We start from the raw sequence: 19,380 nt of genomic DNA, 5'->3' as shown, positions 1-19,380 counted from the left end.
ATGGAGACAAAATTGGCCAAAATCCCATGGCGTAATACGTTTTTGGCAAACAGGGCTGCCGTGGCCGCCGGGAACATAGTGTAAACTTAGCTTTAGAAACGAGTTATACGACATGACCAGTTCTATAGGCACATTGTGAAATTTATCAGCAAAATTTTGTCGTATCCAGAAAAGCCAATCATCTAGTTAAGCGATTGATAGATTGTTCACTTTAACTCGCCTGACTACAAAGTGATATAGTGCCATCATGTTTAAGCCCCGATCTCACTGTCACGGTTTGGTCTTTCGGTTTATCCCGGTTCAGTGATCCGGGATAAACCTTGTTCAACCTAGTTGAACCGGCGTTCAACTTTGACGATTCCATGAACGTCCGGGAAGATCCTTGATAAATCTTGTCGAACCGGCAAACAGCCCCTGTTGTTTTAAAATATCTAATACAACAGGGAATCACCGGGAACGATGGCCCAAACCGGCATATTCCGTGCAACATCGGCGCAATGCCGGCAATTTCCCGGGGTATCACCTGATATCCAACGTGTGTCTACCGTAATATTCCGTAGTAATCCGGGGTCACTGGCAATCACTTTCTACAAGGTAGTTCTGCGGCGAACTCCGGTCCCGTGACGGCATGGTGCAGGCAACGCACGGTATTGCTCCGTCTTGTACCGGTTAGGGATAAATACGTTGAGCCCAGTTTTATTCGCCGATTAATTCCAGGTTATAGCCGGAAAATGCCGGAAAACCACCGGTTGAGTCCGGTAGAACCCCGTTTCGCAACGGACTATCAGGGTTTAACCACGTGTGTGCCGGCTAATTCCGACCACACGACGGTGACAGAAGATGAGGTCACGGATTTATCACGGTAACAGACAGTGAAGTTGCGTTGACGTAAAGTAATATGATGAAATTATATATAAAAAAATACTCAAAATCCTTTTTGTGGAAGCAGGATTTTGCCTTCCAGCAGTGTCTTCGCCCGTCGGGCTCTGTGTTTGCAACTCTGAAGAGTGGTCTTCAACTTAGCTTTTCACTGGTGGCAATTTTCTGGCAGGCAGGATTCATGGCCTTCAGAACGATGTTTCAGGTGGCAACAAGATAACTTTTGGGGATCGACGTGCGTCCTGTTTTATATCTTACGACACCGGGCACATTTTTATGCAAACTCGCCAGGCATATTTATGTTTTTGACAACATAGAAAATGACTTCACTCGACCTTCAGCTATTCCCGGAAGTAAAGAAAAAGAAAGAAAACATGCGGAACTTGAAAACTAAATGCTCCTAGGTCAATTTTCAGCATTTTCTAACAATTTGAAAATACCTGGTCTTTAGCAAGACATGTCAGCTTTTCATCTACGAAAAGATATTTGAACTCGAAATAATCACAAATCCAACAGGGGTCCTTAACGGAGCAAGGGTACATAGAGATTTTTGGAATTTCGTCAAATCGCTCAATAGACCGATGTTGTCTGAAAGTGTCAGTATATGCCTCGGGTGTAAGATATTTTTGTATTTGAGAGCTGCAGACCTAGACATTTCAGAAATATTTTCATAATGAATTTTGTTAATAAATGTTGATTCTACGGAAGCGTGCATGAGACGCTAATACGTTTTATCATTTACTGGTGCGGAAAGGTTATGCAACCGAGTAAGCACCGGTAGGCGCCGGCGTGTCACCGGATCACAGCCGGGCTATGACGGAATGCTACCTGCGGTCATCGGGGCACTACCGGCTACGACCTGGGTCACTCGGGATTAGACAGAGATCAATCGTATTTACACCGGACAATCACCGTGAATATCCGGTGTCAGACCGGGACTAAATCGGGGTCAAAGTGTAGATTCTGCTTCATTACTGGGGATTTACCGGGATACGGTCGAGAATATGAGATTCAACTTACATTTTTGCAAAAAATTAATGTCACGGTTCGTCCAGGTATACCGGCTAATGTTTACCGGGAGGAACCTGGGTCGTCACCGTGAATGTGAGATCGGGGCTTACCAAGGAGTATTAAATTTATAGTCCAGAACTTTTAATAGGTCCACAGTGCTGTTACTATTGAGTTTTTCCTTCTAGCCGCTGATGTATTTGTTTATCTTTATGAAATCTTATTGTGCAATATTTTTAAACATTTAAAATTTATTTATAACTGTGTCCTAAAATTTGAGGCTTTTTGAACATTTAATAACTTTTATTTTTGAAGTTTTGATATATATATATATATACATTGTTTGCAGGAATTTACTCATATACCATAAGTAACTATGCATGTCATTCATTGTCATGTATGTTACCTAAATATAATAGGTAAGGGTTGATTTCTCGGAGGCACAGGGCACCTAAAACTTGTTTACCTTTATTTGTGATGAACCATTTAACCTTTTTGACACATTGTGCATCAGATTTTTGAGTTTCCAATGAGATTGAATGCCTGAAAAGTTCTAGACCTTTAGATAAAGGCACCACCTATTCGCAATGTCAAGGTCATTGCAGGTAGAGGATTTGTATTGCATGGTAATACTTCTTTATCATGTTTATTCTTTACTGTTTTAACAGTTTTTATCGCATGTTTGAGGTCGTGGGAGCGTCATAAAACAATTACATGAAAATAATACGCTAGTATATTAAAGCGTTGACGTTGACGTCGTTTATGGAGACGTCGATCGAATTTACTTTGTCTGTAATAGGTAAAGAAAGAAGAATTCTTCCAGCTACCAGTAGAGACGCTAAAAATATGAATGCTTTCAAAAGATCATTAAAAACGTACCTCTTCAAGGTCTATTGAAACTAACTTTGCACTTGAAAACAAGTTGTTGTATGACTGTGCAATAGAAGTTATTAACCATTGTTTATTGTTCTTTAAAATATCTAGTATAATTAACATGTAGAGTCAAACCTGATTCTACCTAACTACCTTTTATTGTTGTTCTATTTTTGAATATATATTTCGTGTTGTATTGTGTATCCATATCATTCTGTGATATGTAGTTTGTACAGCGCTTAAAGATGAAAAAAGCGCTATAAAATCTGGTAAATAATAATAATAATGTTTCAACAAGAAAAACTTACAGTCATGTGATAAAAGGAATATTACATCTGTGACTTTCAACATTGAATTTATCGCTTATATCGAAATTCCGGCTATCTCGATGATATTTCCAAGTCTAGTCCCGAAAACGAATCCACAAAAATTATTTTAGTCGATTTTTAGTTATTTCGACCTAAAACGCTTGACCCATTAGAAATCGAGATACTGAGTATCAAGTGTATTTAAGTATATATCTTACTGTTGTGAAAGTAACACATCGATGCACAAAACCAGAACAGATGTTTCATAGTATTTCTGGCTACGTATCTCACACCTGACAGGTTGTTGTTATATGTAACTGTATATTACATTTTGTATATTTCTACCTTGCCAAATTGTAAACACCTTGCAGGTTTAAGATGCGCTAATATTAACTCTTATTATACTGGACGCGATTGATTCTACCTTTGCGACCAGTGCAGATCAAGATTTGCACTGTTCACCATTCAGTCATTATCTTTTTGGTATACACACCTTTTTATAGTTAATGGTACTGTCAAAATTGAAAGACGGACAAGTTCATTAAAGAAATTTAGCAGGGTAAGGATTAAACCAAGTTTGAAATTGAACTGAGCCCGTACCATTCACTGAATTTCAATTACATACTTCAGACTTATAAATATTCTATTTTCCTTGTTGTTCCGTGTCCGTTTATAAAATGCAAAAATGGATTAAACTTTTCACAACTGATATTATACTTGTAAATAATGATAAAATACTAATAAATGGTTATTTTCGGTTATTGAGCGACTAAAAGAACAAAATGACAGCCAAGCTTTAAAGAGTTTCTGAATTTTCCTTTAAGAGTTTTGGTGACAAAAACATAATAAAGCGCGGATTATTTTCATATGTAATCAGAGTGACGTCATGACGCGTATATTTTTGTAAAACTAAAGCAACCCTAGTACAATGCCCCAAAGATAACTTGATGATTATAAACATAACTATAAATAGATTTAGGTAAAACATAGAGAATTCAACATTTTTGCAACTTGTCAAAACCTAAATATTTTTAGTTTTCGTATCAATTACAAATTAGCTCAGAGGTAAAGCATACTGTTCATGTTCTGCATTCAGTATTTTCAAAACTCAGCGACGACAATCCATTTTCCTTTCTTTTTTCCATCAGCAATTTAGATTCCTTCATTTTCTCTATGACACGACCGAGAAATATCTAAAGCCAATATGGCAGATGAGAAAGGTTTAGTATCATATCAAAGCTGATATTAGTTACATGCATGTACTAAAGCGGATAATGAACACAGTAATGTTATTATGTCATATAAATAATATAATATGCAAATACGGGCAAAGAAAGAAAAGAAGAATACGGGAAATCAAATAAAACAAATAAAAAATCTAAATTTGAACCCGTTCAAATCGATTTGCTGGTTTTCTATTGTTTTCTGCATTTTACCCGACTGAGATTATTTCGCCGTATGCGGTATTGGACAGTTCAAATAAATAAATCCCGTTAATTACTTGTCAGGTAATGTAAAATCAATATGAATTACTATTTCATCAGTTATCATGAAATGGATGCGTCCTCGCGTTTGCGCAGGAATCAAGTTATCATTGGGGATTAGTAATTATATGGGAAAAGTAATTATCAAGGTATTCACCTGCGAGTGTCTGTAAATTTTATTCCGGTACTTGCAGCATGTGTAAATGCAGAGTTCTGCTCAACGCGGGGCTACATGGCCTGGACGGTAGCTTGCATTCAACTACAGTCCATGAACAGGTTCAACCTAACCGAGCCTACAATATTTTCAATTATGTCTTAAGCGATATTTTCTACTCGTTTATCTGTCACTAGCTTACTAGCCAAGTAAGTCTGAAGATCATTACATAAATGCTATACAGTAATAGCTATAAAAGTTAAATTTATGATTACAATTCATAGGAAATTTTCCAGTTTTCATAACGGTTTATTGAATTTATCAGTACTGTTATCTATAAACCTTGAGTAAAAATAAATCAGTCATATCTGGCCTTTGAGATGAATAAATGTCTCTGTGACTAACAGCTTTATATATTAAAGCAAAATGATATCACCGGAAAATGTTATATACCAACAAACGAAAACGACACTTTGATAAGTATATTGAATAAATTCTCTAAGCAAAAACAAGTTATCAAAAAAAACAGAGATTTATATTAAATTAATATTCAATATATATTTTATCATTACCTGATAAAAACTTCCACGCAAAGTAAGAATCCGTGTACTTCTCACAAGGGACTGACAGTTATTATAATAGTTTAGATTAACCCTTCTCAAAAAGAAGCCATAGAATGCCTTGTGGTGGCCGTTTAAAGACCCCAGGGTAATTATTATTTTTCGTTATTTGATAGCACGGCCTGTACAATGTAACTAAATGACAGATTTCTGCCTAATCAAGTGCTAGGGGTACGTGAAAAGTGTTGCTTGTTTCCAAACTGTTCATGAAAATACGTACTCAGTAAAATCGAGTAAATTCATATCTCTGTCTTTCTATCATAGTAGCTTTTAATTTCAGGTTTCACTAACTGATCCGTTATACATGTAGGTAGTTTTAAGGATGTAGTAGCAATATCATAAGAACAGGAGATTTACAAGGCTAACTCCATTTTTATTTAACGTTTCGACAATTTATTTTGTCTTCATCAGGAAGTCAACAAATATGATATGAAATAAACAACGTCATAAAAGATGACGTTACGTTACAAACATTTTGGCGTAAAAATTACAGTTTACAATAGGCTACATAATGTATACACAAATCTATATCTAAAGTACTGAAGTATATTGTGACAAAAATTAAAAGTGGTTTTACTTAATACATAGTCAGATTATAAACATTATTTAAAATATTAATGTTAATAATGATAATAACAGTAAGTACATTTCAATCAAGATGGCCATAGCTTAAATGAGTTTAGCTTTATGCCTATTGATGTTATCCATGATGATATGAGGTGGCTTCTTAAACAAACTTACTGGATTCATAAACTGGATACTATTTTTCCAAAAGGAATGAATTCAAAAGTAATGTAAAATTTTTCCTAAGTCTCTTCACTTCACAGTGTTTTCTGTTATGTAACACCAACTGTGGTTTTTCTTAATGTCAGTTAGTATTTGCTGGTAATTTCTTTTTTTGTCTGTAGGAATATCATGGAACATGTGACTCCTAGTAGCAAAATGCATCTATACAAAAACCAAAAAATCTGTCTCTCTGACACAAGTGATAAATGACCTCAGTATTTTCCTAATAAGACTCTTTGTCGCGTTTAATGTCCCACGAGAAGATATTTAATGTGTTTTGTGTATGTTCTTGCTGGCCATTTTCAGGAAGCCTATTTCCTGAATTGTTTATCGATGTCCTGACGAGAAGTACGCGTCTGGGTCAGCACCTTCCGTAAAATAATTGCGTAATAATTCAAACTATAAGAGATGAAGTCATTATTTTGATACGCAATTATGATTTTGATATCGTGATGACAAGCGCTGAAGACATACAACATAAAGTATGAGGACATGGTCATATGCAGTATATTTATTCCCTGTATGCTCGGTTGCAGTGCGTATAGTTAAATGGTGGAAAATGTTATTTTATTTTATTCTTTTTTAAATTGTTGTTACGACGTCTAGGTACGACTTGGCGTTAATGAAAATGGTGCAATTTCATGACACTAAAGACAGGTCTTTGCGACCATCAAGGATCAAAATCAGTGCACGTCCATTATTTTACTGTTTCAGTAAAGTTATTGAGCGCAGCGAGTTAAGTTAGCGCAGTAAGTCTAGGAGTGAAGCAACCTTCTAGGAGTGTAGAATGCCTAGAAATCGCAGTGGACCTTAGTAAGTCAATATTACAAAAATGGTCTGTGAACGCAGTAAGTTTTATGCAAGAAGAGTAACAAAGCCAAGTGAACATTTAGCCGATTCACCGTTAGCCATAACGACTGGCAAATACTTAGGTAAAGTCACCAACAGAAATGAATAACTCCTGATCAACATCGAAAATAGACACCAAACAAGTCTAGCCTTCTGAAAGCTTGCATTAAGGAGGAAATGAAAGATACAAAGAGAATTTTGTCCATTATCAATGTGTAGTGACGGCAAAATGAAATTGAGACAAGATATCACGAGGAAAGATCAAGATACACGACTAATGTTAATCTTTTAAAAGCACGGAAAGGATTTTTCTGACTATCTGACCAAAGTTTTCCGACTGACACGATTGTCTGCAATGACCGTTATTGCAGAAGGAGGCATTCAATGAGCTTAATGAGTTCTTTTTTCTAAGTTTTCGGTTACCATTTCTGTGCAATTCATGTCCTGACTAGAATTATTTGTCTCGTTCAGGAACTGCTGTAATGTAATCATGTAATAAATAAATACAGGTTACATTTGTATTAAGAAATATTCAAGAGTTCTGTAACGGAAGTACAGCTCTACTACTAATAATTGTATAACATATGCATTTACACCTAATGTTATTATATAAATGATAAAAATGCGATTTTTAACATGTATGTGACTTAAAAAATACAGGTAATTCACGTTTTTTTATGAATTAATGCACATTAAAAATGACGTCACGCAGCCGACATGAAATTTGCACATCGGTACGGAAAACTATTGACGTCTCCGGTCCTATTGTAATAATACAAGCTTACAGCTTACTGGAGTCACCTCATAATATTATATTATGATAGCATGCATCAAATATGCAATCAACCTGTTAAGTACAAGAACATGATAATTTAAAATATGTTCGATTCTGTCTGTTTTGGCACGCTCGAGAATACTTATTTACTTATATGGCATTCAACATTTTCAAAATATATTTATAAGTTATTTGGTTAGAGTTCTTCAGCGGAAATATTGCGCGACTTCAGGAGCGCAATATTCTTCCGCTGAAGAACGAGTGCATATTTCCTGATGCAAAGATAATAACCTTTTTATTACATACGCATCTACACGTTTAAATATTATGTTAATATCATAAATATGTTCAATAGCCTGAATAGGATTGGCAATACTGAACTAAATAGAGAAAAATAGTGCAACAACACACACTGAATTACGTCACGCACCCGATATAAAATTCAGGCGTCAGTATATGGAAAAATATTGACGTTTCCGGTACCAGTGTAAATTAACGGGAATAGAAACGAGTATGTAATAAATACATGTATAACATGATCTTTTGGAAGCTTACAACACAAGCATGCAAAATAATAGCAGACTCGGTCTTGATCAACTTCTAACGTTTTCAGTAATATCACTATTATTTCATTTTATTTTACTATTTCAGCAAATAAAAATGGTTGCTGGTTTCTGTATCGTTCTTTTGTCCCGTGATCATTCTTCTAAAGAAGACAAGAATACAAATACAAAGCTACATTATGAAATTGCTAGTTTAAGCAAAGGAGTATACTTGTTAAGGTAACAATATATTAGCCGTGCCATGGGAAAGCCGACATAGTGGCTCTGAGATAAGCATGGATCCAGACCAGCCTGGTCAAGATCCATGCTGTTCGCTAACGGTTTCTCTAGTTGCAGTAGGCTTTAAAAGCGAACAGCATGGATCCTGACCAGACTGCGCGGATGCGCAGGCTGGTCTGGATCCATGCTGGTCGCAAACCCACTATGTTGGTTTTCTCATGGCGCGGCTCATATAAATCTGAAATGGACTAACCCACATATTTAAGTGAAAAAAATTCTCTTAAGAATCAATAAAAAAAAGTGACTAGTGTTACAAACTTATCGACATAAGGTGCTTACAAGATATTCTTATAAATAACCAAAAATATATTGTGCAGAAGGTAGTAAACGGTTGCAACGCTTTTGAAATAATACAGAAAACTTACATTTTTCTTGCATTTTTACAAAATACCTCCTAGCACCATTTTCGGTGTCATTTTTTGCCAAACATGGGGGAAACGAACATGTGGAAAAAATTCACCCAAACTGTGGATGAGTAGCTTTAAATGTTATATGTTTTCAATGCCAGAAAACAACACTTTCAATATTGTTACTTCTCTATTCCAATCTGCTTGTATACATGTCTATCTTAATGGGCCTAATCTGAAGACAAATTTTATAATTTTGTTAATTTTTCAGTTCTGTTAAATAGAACGTTTTATGTTAATCCCATGTCTAATTCCTCTTTTAGAAATTAAAGCAAAGCAAATACACGTGGAAGCCATAACGAAGCAAGAATCGAACTTAGTAAGGTGTCGGATATGTTTTGTGCCACACCAGAAGTTGGCAAATTCAGTTCATATTCATATGCGTTTTATGTGAATAAAAACTGTCTTAAATTGTTGCATTTAATTATATGTTGATTTAGTGTATATCAGTACTATTGTTTTGTAAATAATTCTTAAAATATTTGTTTTCCACAGCAAAACTGATCTTTGGCAAGAAAAAAAATATTTCTTTACCATGACTTAACTATCTTAAAATGTTCTAGACAAATATTTAGTTAAAATTACAACGTTATATAAGTGATTCACTTTTAAACGTTTTGCCATGACATGTCTGTGGCAATATTTTGCCATGGCAAGCCTATGCCAGACTAAGGCAAATTATATTGACCACGGAAAATAAATGGCAAAATTGCGAAGTAACATTTTTATGGAAGAACAGTCAAAAATAGTTTTACACATTATTTCCAAATACTTTTAAAGCTTTCTAGAAACAGACATCCTAAAATTAATACAATATCTGCATATTTGTTTGGAATGAACATTAACATAATAGAAGACCGAAATTATGTTCATGGTTGTATATTACGACAACAGCCTGGGAATCAAGTCAGATTTTTTTTCAACGAATTCGATAAAACCTACGCCAGTTCACAAAAATTAGCGCCATATTAACGGGAGGTTGATGCGTAATGGGTATGTTTTTAGACAATGCTTAGAATATTAACCGCTTTCCAAGCTTCAAAGACAGACCCTTTAAATAGCTTGAATAATAGAATACGTCGGATAGAAATAGTTATATTAGATTAACTAAAATAAGTTTTCATTTTAAATATTAATATCTCATTATTGAATTTCATCTGTTTGAACTAGGAAGAAAATGTAGAATATATATAAAATTGTTGTGTGAATTAAATGTTTTACATGTTATTTGTCTACTGAAATTTATGAAAAAGGTGTAGTCATGTATAATAATATATATGTAACAGGCAAAACAGTTTATGTTTAACAATTTTAAGTCATATAAATGGATATGACTATGTAAAAGTGAATTCATAAGTGCTAAACAACATTGTAAAATATCACTTAATATGTTTTTATTTGCTTCGTTAGTGTGAAACAACCTCTACGTTAAAAATAATGACAAAGGAAAGCATAGAACAGAACAGAACGGATCAGAACAGTAATTCGTTGATATAACTTCATCTTTATGAGAACAAAATATACGAAGATATGCAATAACAATGCGAGAGTGAACAAACCAGAACATTTAGAAAAAAAAATCATTCAATATCAGTAGCAATAGAATTTATATGATAATTTATAGAAAGGGCGACCGCTACTTCTTTTTACAAAAAAAGTAACTTATTTTCATCACGTTATCTTACGTTAAACAAACAAAATGTTAAGCTGACATTAAGCTGCTACTTTACAAGATATGATTAAGAAAATTACTCTTAGTTTGTTCTAATAAGCTTCCATCTTTTAGGGCACTACAAACTAATGAAGGAATTTAATAGCTTTCCCTTACCTTTTGTTGTATCCGTTTATTTCTTGTTTAGATGACAACGCCAGTGTCGTCTGCTGAATTTAACAAGAATACGAGTAAAATCCGATACTCCGCAGAATTATACTCGCTGGAGATCACGGCACACCACTATATATAGCCAAAAGAATAATGAATGGATAACGTCAAATAGGTTTTTAACAAATTTGTAATTACGTTTGACTTTTGAAATCGTTCTGATTACTTAAAGTCACAAATGGAATTTAAGTACATTTCCTATTTGCAATGTTTTTTCTGCAAATTCACAATTACGCATTTCTCTTGTAGTTCGTTTTTGACTATTTAAACGAACCATCTTTTACACAATAGAAACTTCTGACAGTTTCAGCATTATGTAAACATTATGTAAACGTAAAGCACAACCAGGCTTTCTAGGTTAATGCTCTCTAATAGGTGCTTCTATGTATCTATTGTTCTTATAACACGTCAAAGAGCTAAATTATCTACGTAACTAGATTTTTTTATCCCATTAATGTGGAATAAAAGTTTACACAAATTGTTGTAAATGTTTTGAACTGGAGTGGGATAAAACCGCTTTTTAATGATTTTTTTATTGTTCGAAAACTAAATATCCTACACACCTTGATATTAAAGTTAGTAAAACTCAATCGATGTCCTCAACTTTATTCTGTTGTTTTTGTTTTACATTTATCATCATAAAAGAATCCAATATACGTCATGGAATTAAAACCCGAATCTACAGCCAAAAATGTATCACACTTCAGATTGTTGTTGTTGTATTCATACTATTTATTGTATCTTTAGTTTGACTAGCACTATTTTGGACGTGCTCGAATTAAAGAATATAAAACAATTTAATAAAACTCTTAGTTGGCATTCCTCTTTTACAGGTGAAATTCGTCTTTATACTTGGAATATCTTTAAATGCATAATTTCCATCTTGCTCAACTTTAAGCCAATTATATTAAGCATGGCTCTGTTACTTCCACCATGACTTTTTTGTACTACATATTGCATTTTACCAGTTTGAGATTTTCAGTCAGTAAGGGGTGCATATTCAGTACGCAAAACTGCAGTCATTAAATTGGGATTCTAGTCCACTTTTTTTTAATTTGAGTAAAGGGTCATAACAGTTCCTGGTGTGGATGTGTTGATACGTATACTGACCGTTGTTTGCACATCTGCACAGTGTTTATCTGTTTTCTATAGATTTGTTGATTTTTATCCAAAAACTTAAACAGTTGTTATATCTATTTTTGGCACCTGTCCCTCTTTTTCTTTCTTGCCGAAGATATTCGAAATAACATAACTTTGTATTTGCAAAGAAGGTTTTTAAGAGTGGACACCCATGACCAACATCTAATGTTTTATAGATTTCATTATCTATTTATTTTTATCTATTCTCTAATAGTTGTCTTCATCAGGAGTCTTTATTGTATTTATACTTTTTTCATAGATTTTTTTTGTAGAGATTTCATTGTAGACCTAAGCGTGTTAAGAATTCGCGAAACACGAGTGGCTATGTTTCAGGACATGATTCAGATACTGTCTACACCAAATAGGAAGTGACTACTCAATGGTGCATTGTGAAGTAGTCCAAAATGTAGTTTCATGTTGTTAATGAAGTATGTGTTATGTAAGGATGTGGCTGTCATATTTTGGGCTTTGTTTTATTGTTTCTTGTGTTGAAAAAAAAGAGCTGGACCGCTTTCATTCGGGTTTTAGTTTTATTCATTGTGAAAATATCCACATACGCGTATAATTGCTCAAAGGCATATTTCGTGAGAGCATTTTCAGAGGGTGATGTTTTTTTTTTTTTTTCAGAACATATTGTTTTTCTTATATGTAACATAACATCTCAATATGTTTTATATTTTTTTTGGTAGGAATGCGGCTAAAAATGGATTTCATATCATTGATTTGTTCTAAAGTACTGAAAATATGGTCTCATTATTTAATTGTTTACATGGAATAAAGTAGGAACAGAATTAGTACATTGCGACCTTAGAGTTGAGCAGGGGTAAAAATAAAACTAATCTAGATGAGAATATAAATGGGTTTGTTTGGTCAGATTATGAAAGAAAATTATATAAATAAATTTAGTGCAGTTCTGCAGCAAAAATGTAGAAGAAAAAAACTAAAAAGAAATATTTCTTAAAAGTCACAAAACCACAATAAAATATTTCCTAAAGATTAAACAAATCTAAGCCGAATCTGTACATTAGGTATTATTTGCTATGGTTAAATTTTCTCTTATTTTCGCGAATAACGGCACTCGTCAAATTCCTCCAAAATAGCTGCTGAGTCATAACTTATGACCACTTTTGCTTGCTGGGGCTTATTTTTGCCATATGTTTTCATTTTTCACTCTAAACTAGGGATTATTTGAAGTTTTTTATTTGAATTCGACTCCGGTGAGTATATTTAATACTATCAGTCTTTCGATCACATAATGATCATATATATCTTACTGATTACATAAACTTATAACAACATAAAACAGTATTTGTTGGATTCGTTTTAAGCATGTTTTGTTTAATAGTGCACATGCACTAATTCTAACAAATGAAAAATATATTTTGAGTTTTCGAAATCGTTTGAGGAATGTCTTCATTGGAAAACTAACACTTTCGGCAAATTAATTCTCCACTACACGCAACAAAACACTTATAGAATGATTTAAGTTACAGTTCTGACATAAAAACACTTCCAGTTGTAATGGAAGAAACTTGTTTTTGCTAACTGAAAATGACATTTGTTTTGAAAACTTAATTGCGACGTTGTGTGTCATTTATACCCGTCTGTGCTAAACAGAGAATGATTATAAATATGTTAGTTCTGACTTACCCCGAAATAGTAAACATATATACTGAACCCCGAAATAGTAAACATATATACTGAAATTTGAAGCGACTGGTGTAAACTGTTCATCATCACTGTATTCGAGTAAGGATATTTACTCACGTATATCTTTGTGTGACTGATTTATGTTTAACACCATTTTAACAGTTTTTCAGCCAGGACAATGAAAATGACACTAAATTTAATAGAAATTATATAGCAATCAACGGCAAATTTGTCATTTACCAGCAACGCGAATAATCCACAGAGTCAAACATTCTCATAAAAATTATGAATATTAAAAAGTTAACCCACAATGACAGTCGGTAATTAACTTTCGATTACGATTACGATTTTCTCTGAATATTATTTCTGCATTTTTGGATGCAGCCGGAACCATAATACGAAATCGAACGAAAATTGCTATTACCGATTCACTGTATTAATTAAGGTACTAAAACATGTTTTATGTTCTTTGATCCCTTTCCGTTTTGTGCATTCGATTTCAAAAGTATTTCGTGTAATCTTTATTGAAACATAATGACTTGGGGTTTTTTTATCTTAAACTCATTTTCATCAACACCAAGTACTTTCATTTGACCTTTATATATCAGCAGGAAGTCATGAACTTACATTAGAATCGGTTCACAATTACAGACTTTCCTACAATCTTGATATACCAGTCTATAATTAATCAATTTACTGAGTTGACATCTAATATGGCACAGCTAAAATGTGCCAGTTGTTGTGAATGAATTGCCAAAATTAGCACGATAAATTGTAAAATGGCTAACGAAGTGTAACCTACGATATTGACTCGGATACTTAGATATATTCTACAAACTCTAAACAGGGCATCATTTCCTGGTCGAAACTTATTCTAATAGAAGCACTAAGCAAGGTAATGAACACACCAAATGTTCATTTAAGCTAAGCAATCCTATCAAGATATTCATGAAAATGTAGATTCAAGGCTATTTTGGTCAAAACAACAGGACACACATACGGAATATAGTTAGCTTAACATCAGATAGTTCAGGAACACGGACTTTTGAACAAAAGTACATCACAACCAGTGCAGAGGCGGTTAAATAGTAAGATATTGTACTTGGAATCCATTGTACACCATGTTTACTTTTGTCGTGGTGTATTTTAATGTATCAAAACTGAAACTTTATAAATTTTTGACAATCTCGTAATGTATGTTATTTTTTTTACTCTAGAATTCAAACGAACAGAAACAAATTCAACGAAAGTTTTTTTTAAAGAAACAACAACATAGAAATGAGTATGTACATAGTGATTTATTCGAACTTATAAATTCCGAATACATCCCAAGTAACAAACTAAACAAATGAAAATAACTATATATGTTAAGATATTCTGATAGAACCATGTGGGAGTAATATAATGTAGTTAGAAGTCGTGATTTATAAAGGAAGTGAGTTGTCAAAACACTTCCAATAAATTTAGTATTTAATACAAACAATGCAATAAAGCCCTTGTTTTTCATTATAACATAAAAATAGAATACAGCCCGATTTGAAACGGAATTGTTAATGTATAGGAAATGTTTGACTGGAGACGAATCAGACATATGGCGAAAAGGGAATAGAACAATGCTAGTAAACAAACAGAAAATACAGGTATGGCAGAAATCGTAAAATTTTTAAAGGTATAGGTTGTATGTAGGCCTTGCTTCGTATCTTTGAAACATTACGCATTGTAAACACTCGAATACAGCGTAGTAATGTAAACAGTTTAGATCTATTACAGCATTGTGTAACCATTAAATAAACGTAAATCAAGGCCAGCATTCTTTTCTGACACTGAAAAATAGAATTTAATTACACACGTGAGTGGAATTTATAATATGTTATATGGTACTTTCAGGAGAATACTAATCTTTTGTGGTTGAAATTTTAGATAAGCATGATAATATGTGCAAGTATGTATTTGCGTATGCATATATTTTATGCTATTATGATATTGTAACGTTAATTTTCGGATTGCTCTCCGACTCCTATTGGATAATAAACAGGGTTACCCACGGGGCCTAAAACGAAAAAAATTTAGTTTTTTACTAATGAAGTACGTATAAGCACGTATATGTATATGTATATAAGACTGTGACTCACTTCAGACCTGGAGCGCGGATTCAAGCGATTTGAACAAAAAGTATCATTAATGTATATATTTTGTTACCATGGTAATATTAACCCTAACCTTTATATCATACATATCATACACTAAATGCGTGCGGACATGCAATAATTTACGTATTTTTGCCGTACGCTCCAATTGATAATCACTTCCGGACATCCATAGAAGATCGCTCCATGTCTGCAATGAGCAACATCGTTTATGACCATCTCATAAGACATTGCATTGAAACCGGCAGATGGAATAAACCAGTCAGTACACCTTTAAATTAACGTAAATGTATAATATGCGATAAATTAGAAGATAAATATCATTTTGTGCTAGAGTTAAGAAATGATTTATAGCGAAAGAGTGCTTTAACACTATTTTATGCACGATGGCTGCACGTAGCCCGAGTGAAATTATTTGTACGACGTATAACTGCCCGAGTGTATAAATAGTGTTAAAACACGGTTTTGCTATAAATTATTTCGATTCTAATATATATATTTTGTAAAATATAGATAAAATATGATAGAACTGTATATTGGCGCATGTATGGGCATAGGAAACAGGCGCGTAGCTGCCTATACGCGAGTACGCGGCTGAATCCACAAGATTCTGAAAAAAAAAAAAAAGTTTAACTGACGTACTGCAGCATGTCTACTTGACTACATGCTCATATAAAACGTTCCTTGCCGTTTCTATACTAAATAGCCATTGAATGTATAATGACCCCCTCTGCAATATAAATCCCCGGAAATCGAGCTGGGGTTACGCAAGAATTTTCCAAACACCAACATTTATAGTGGACCGGTGGCACTAACAACCTTAACAAAGTCGTCTGCACAACAGTGACAGGAAAGTGTTTTGCAGTTTTGTTTTGTCTACGTACGCCAGCATTTTCGCAGATAATTATATATTTTGAAGGTAAGTTTTAAAATAATTTTATGTCTTCATTGTCGTGTCCCACTACTGTTCTTCGGAGAAACATTTGTACATGTTAAAATGTAATGTTTTTTCGTGGGACGATGTGTTGTTATAATACTAAATATTTTTTCATTATTTTGAAGTGTAGACCTCTACAATTATTTCATACTTATATGCATCTCAAAGCTTATTTTGCAAATGGCAAAAAATCTAAACGAAAACGGATAATCTTTAAGGTGATAGGCTGTTTGAAAAAGAAATCTACGGAAGCGCATAATGGTCTTAAATTTATAATTTAAAAAAAAAAAAAGATATATAAATGGTCTTTATTTCGGTTGTATTTGGATAACTTCAACTAAGTCTTGTAATGTCAAGAAATATTAAGTATATACGTAATAATTTAAGTGAGGTAATTTTTATAACCTTACTGAAAGTCACAGACATTTATATCATCATACTATAAGTCATTTATTCAAAATTTCAGGGACTTCTAGATATTGTGGCTTTGTACAAGTTTACTAACATGTCACAGAGTAGAATTGACAGTTTTTTTACTGTCCGGTCAGGAGAAACGCTATCTGACGAGTTAGAGGATCAGTCAACCGAGCCTACGAAAGAAGATGAGCCAGATAAACATTCTCGGATCTCTCACACGATCCGGAAAAGTTGTCGCGAACTTGCGACGACGCATTGAAGATGACAGCCCTAGAAAATAACAGAGAATGGGCAAAAACGTTCGAATTCAAGTCAATGTAAGCAAAACAATATACAGGCCATTTCACTCATTTGTAAATAAATATCATGAACAATAGATAAGTATTAAAAATACTAAGATGATCATTTGTTTGCTTCAGATCAACGAGGTTTGCGATAAGTATGCTGGACATCTAAATAGCATGTCCGTTACATACGTCTATCAAATATGCAAACCGTATATGATGAAGCAGAATTATTCAACTGATAAATCTGATTCTCCCCAAATCCTTATTGTAACATGTCCATTGTATATGTAAACAGTCAAGCATAATTTCCTAGCTCAGATTTTTTCCATTTAAGTCCGCTAATTTTCATTAATTGAGCGTCACTTAATTATAGTCATTTATGTAGCCTAAATAGACTATAATAATTCATAGGAAATCGGAAATATACCTTCTGGCACCTGTAGGTGACCATGGACTCTGGTCAGTCCACGTCTGAAATGCACATTATGTACGTGACTCGCTAGTATTATCTCCCTTGTTTACGAGTTGATGATCAGTGAAAAGCAGACTATATATGTGTTGTATGCAGGTTGATCTAAATCCATGGTGTAGGTAGGTTTATACGTGATGCGGTTCTTTGTTATCAACTTCTCATAATTATTTAACATTTCAGCCCAGAGTATGGTACCAAGCGTCAATTCTCAAATGATTGGTTAGAGAAATATGAGTGGCTACGATATTCAGTTTCTGAAAATTCCGTCTACTACGCACCCTGTCTCCTGTTTGGATCTGCATCTTCAGAGGAAAAAACATTTATCAGCAATCCAATATCGAAATGGTCGAACCTATGAAAATATATCAAGAGGCATGTCGAGGACGGTTCAAGTCATCATAGCTGCTGTGCTAGAGCTGATAGTTTTATGAAGATTGTCAAAGGGAAACAAAATAGCATTACAGCACAGTTGTCTAAAAGCCAGGTAGACACAGCTGCCAGAAATCGACATGTGTTAAGATCAATAATAGAGGTAATCATTCTTTGTGGTCGTCAAAATATCCCACTTAGAAGCCATGATGACAGCAACAGTAACTTTATGGTGTTGTTGAATGACAAGGCTACTAGGGATGAAATATTGAAATCTCATTTGGCTTCAAACGCAAAAGTAACATACACATCCCCTGAAATTCAAAACGAATTGATCACTTTGTGTGGAGAACATATTGGCAACAAAATTGTGAAGCAATGCAACGATGCTGTTTGTTATTCGTTTCTTGCAGACGAGGCGACAGATGCCTCCACTATGGAACAAATCGCCATGTGTGTGAGGTATTATTCCGAGTCGGAAAATGACTTCCGTGAGGATTTCGTTGGGTATATTCAAGCAGAGTCAACTACTGGAGAAGCTCTGTTCAATAAGTTCATTGAAGGCCATAGGAATGTTGGGTTAGATATTACTAAGATGCGTGGCCAGGGTTACGATGGAGCCAGTAATATGTCGGGATGTCATCGTGGTGTACAAGCTCGGGTACAGCAACTAGTTCCACAAGCCATGTATGTTCACTGCAAAGCTCATAGCTTGAATCTTTCCATCGTCCACGCCTGCAAAGAAGTACTTGTTAGAAACTTGCTGGACACCGTGCAGCAAATCGGTTTTGCATTCAAGTATTCTGCAAAACGTCTACTTGCATTCCAGGAAGAGCTAGGAAACGACCCTGTTGCTAGAGAAGAAATGAACAAGCGAACCCGCCTGCAGGGTCTCTGTGAGACAAGATGGGCCAGTCGTGCAGACTCACTATACACCTTTAATTAAAGCCGCATACACCACTATCGTAAATGCCCTCGAGGTGTTAGAGCGAGAAGGATACTCCAAAGCGCGCAGTTAAAGGTGTAGCATCCTTGAGTTCGACTTTATCGTCTCTCTGGTTGTTGTTGAGTTCGTGCTTCAGGGTGTAATGCCG

General features: G+C 34.3%; 2 protein-coding genes across 2 annotated transcripts in view; one reads left to right on the top strand and one right to left on the bottom strand.

Moving 5' to 3' along the window:
- Positions 1 to 11,163, bottom strand: part of LOC123538979 (cephalotocin receptor 2-like) — a 46,091-nt gene extending 34,928 nt beyond the window's left edge. Inside the window, exon 1 of the mRNA XM_045323421.2 lies at positions 10,814 to 11,163. The gene's annotated coding sequence lies outside the window, so the exon portion shown is untranslated. The remainder of the gene's footprint in view (positions 1 to 10,813) is intronic.
- Positions 11,164 to 18,344: 7,181 nt separating this feature from the next.
- LOC123538251 (zinc finger MYM-type protein 1-like) lies at positions 18,345 to 19,232 on the top strand. The gene has a single exon (XM_045322218.2). The coding sequence runs from the start codon at positions 18,345 to 18,347 to the stop codon at positions 19,230 to 19,232; it is 888 nt and encodes a 295-aa protein (XP_045178153.2).
- Positions 19,233 to 19,380: the final 148 nt, after the last annotated feature.

This window comes from Mercenaria mercenaria, chromosome 18 (genome assembly GCF_021730395.1).
Source record: "Mercenaria mercenaria strain notata chromosome 18, MADL_Memer_1, whole genome shotgun sequence".
NCBI lineage: Eukaryota > Metazoa > Mollusca > Bivalvia > Venerida > Veneridae > Mercenaria > Mercenaria mercenaria.
Note: the sequence above shows the minus strand (reverse complement) of the source record. Positions and strands in the feature narration are given on the sequence as shown.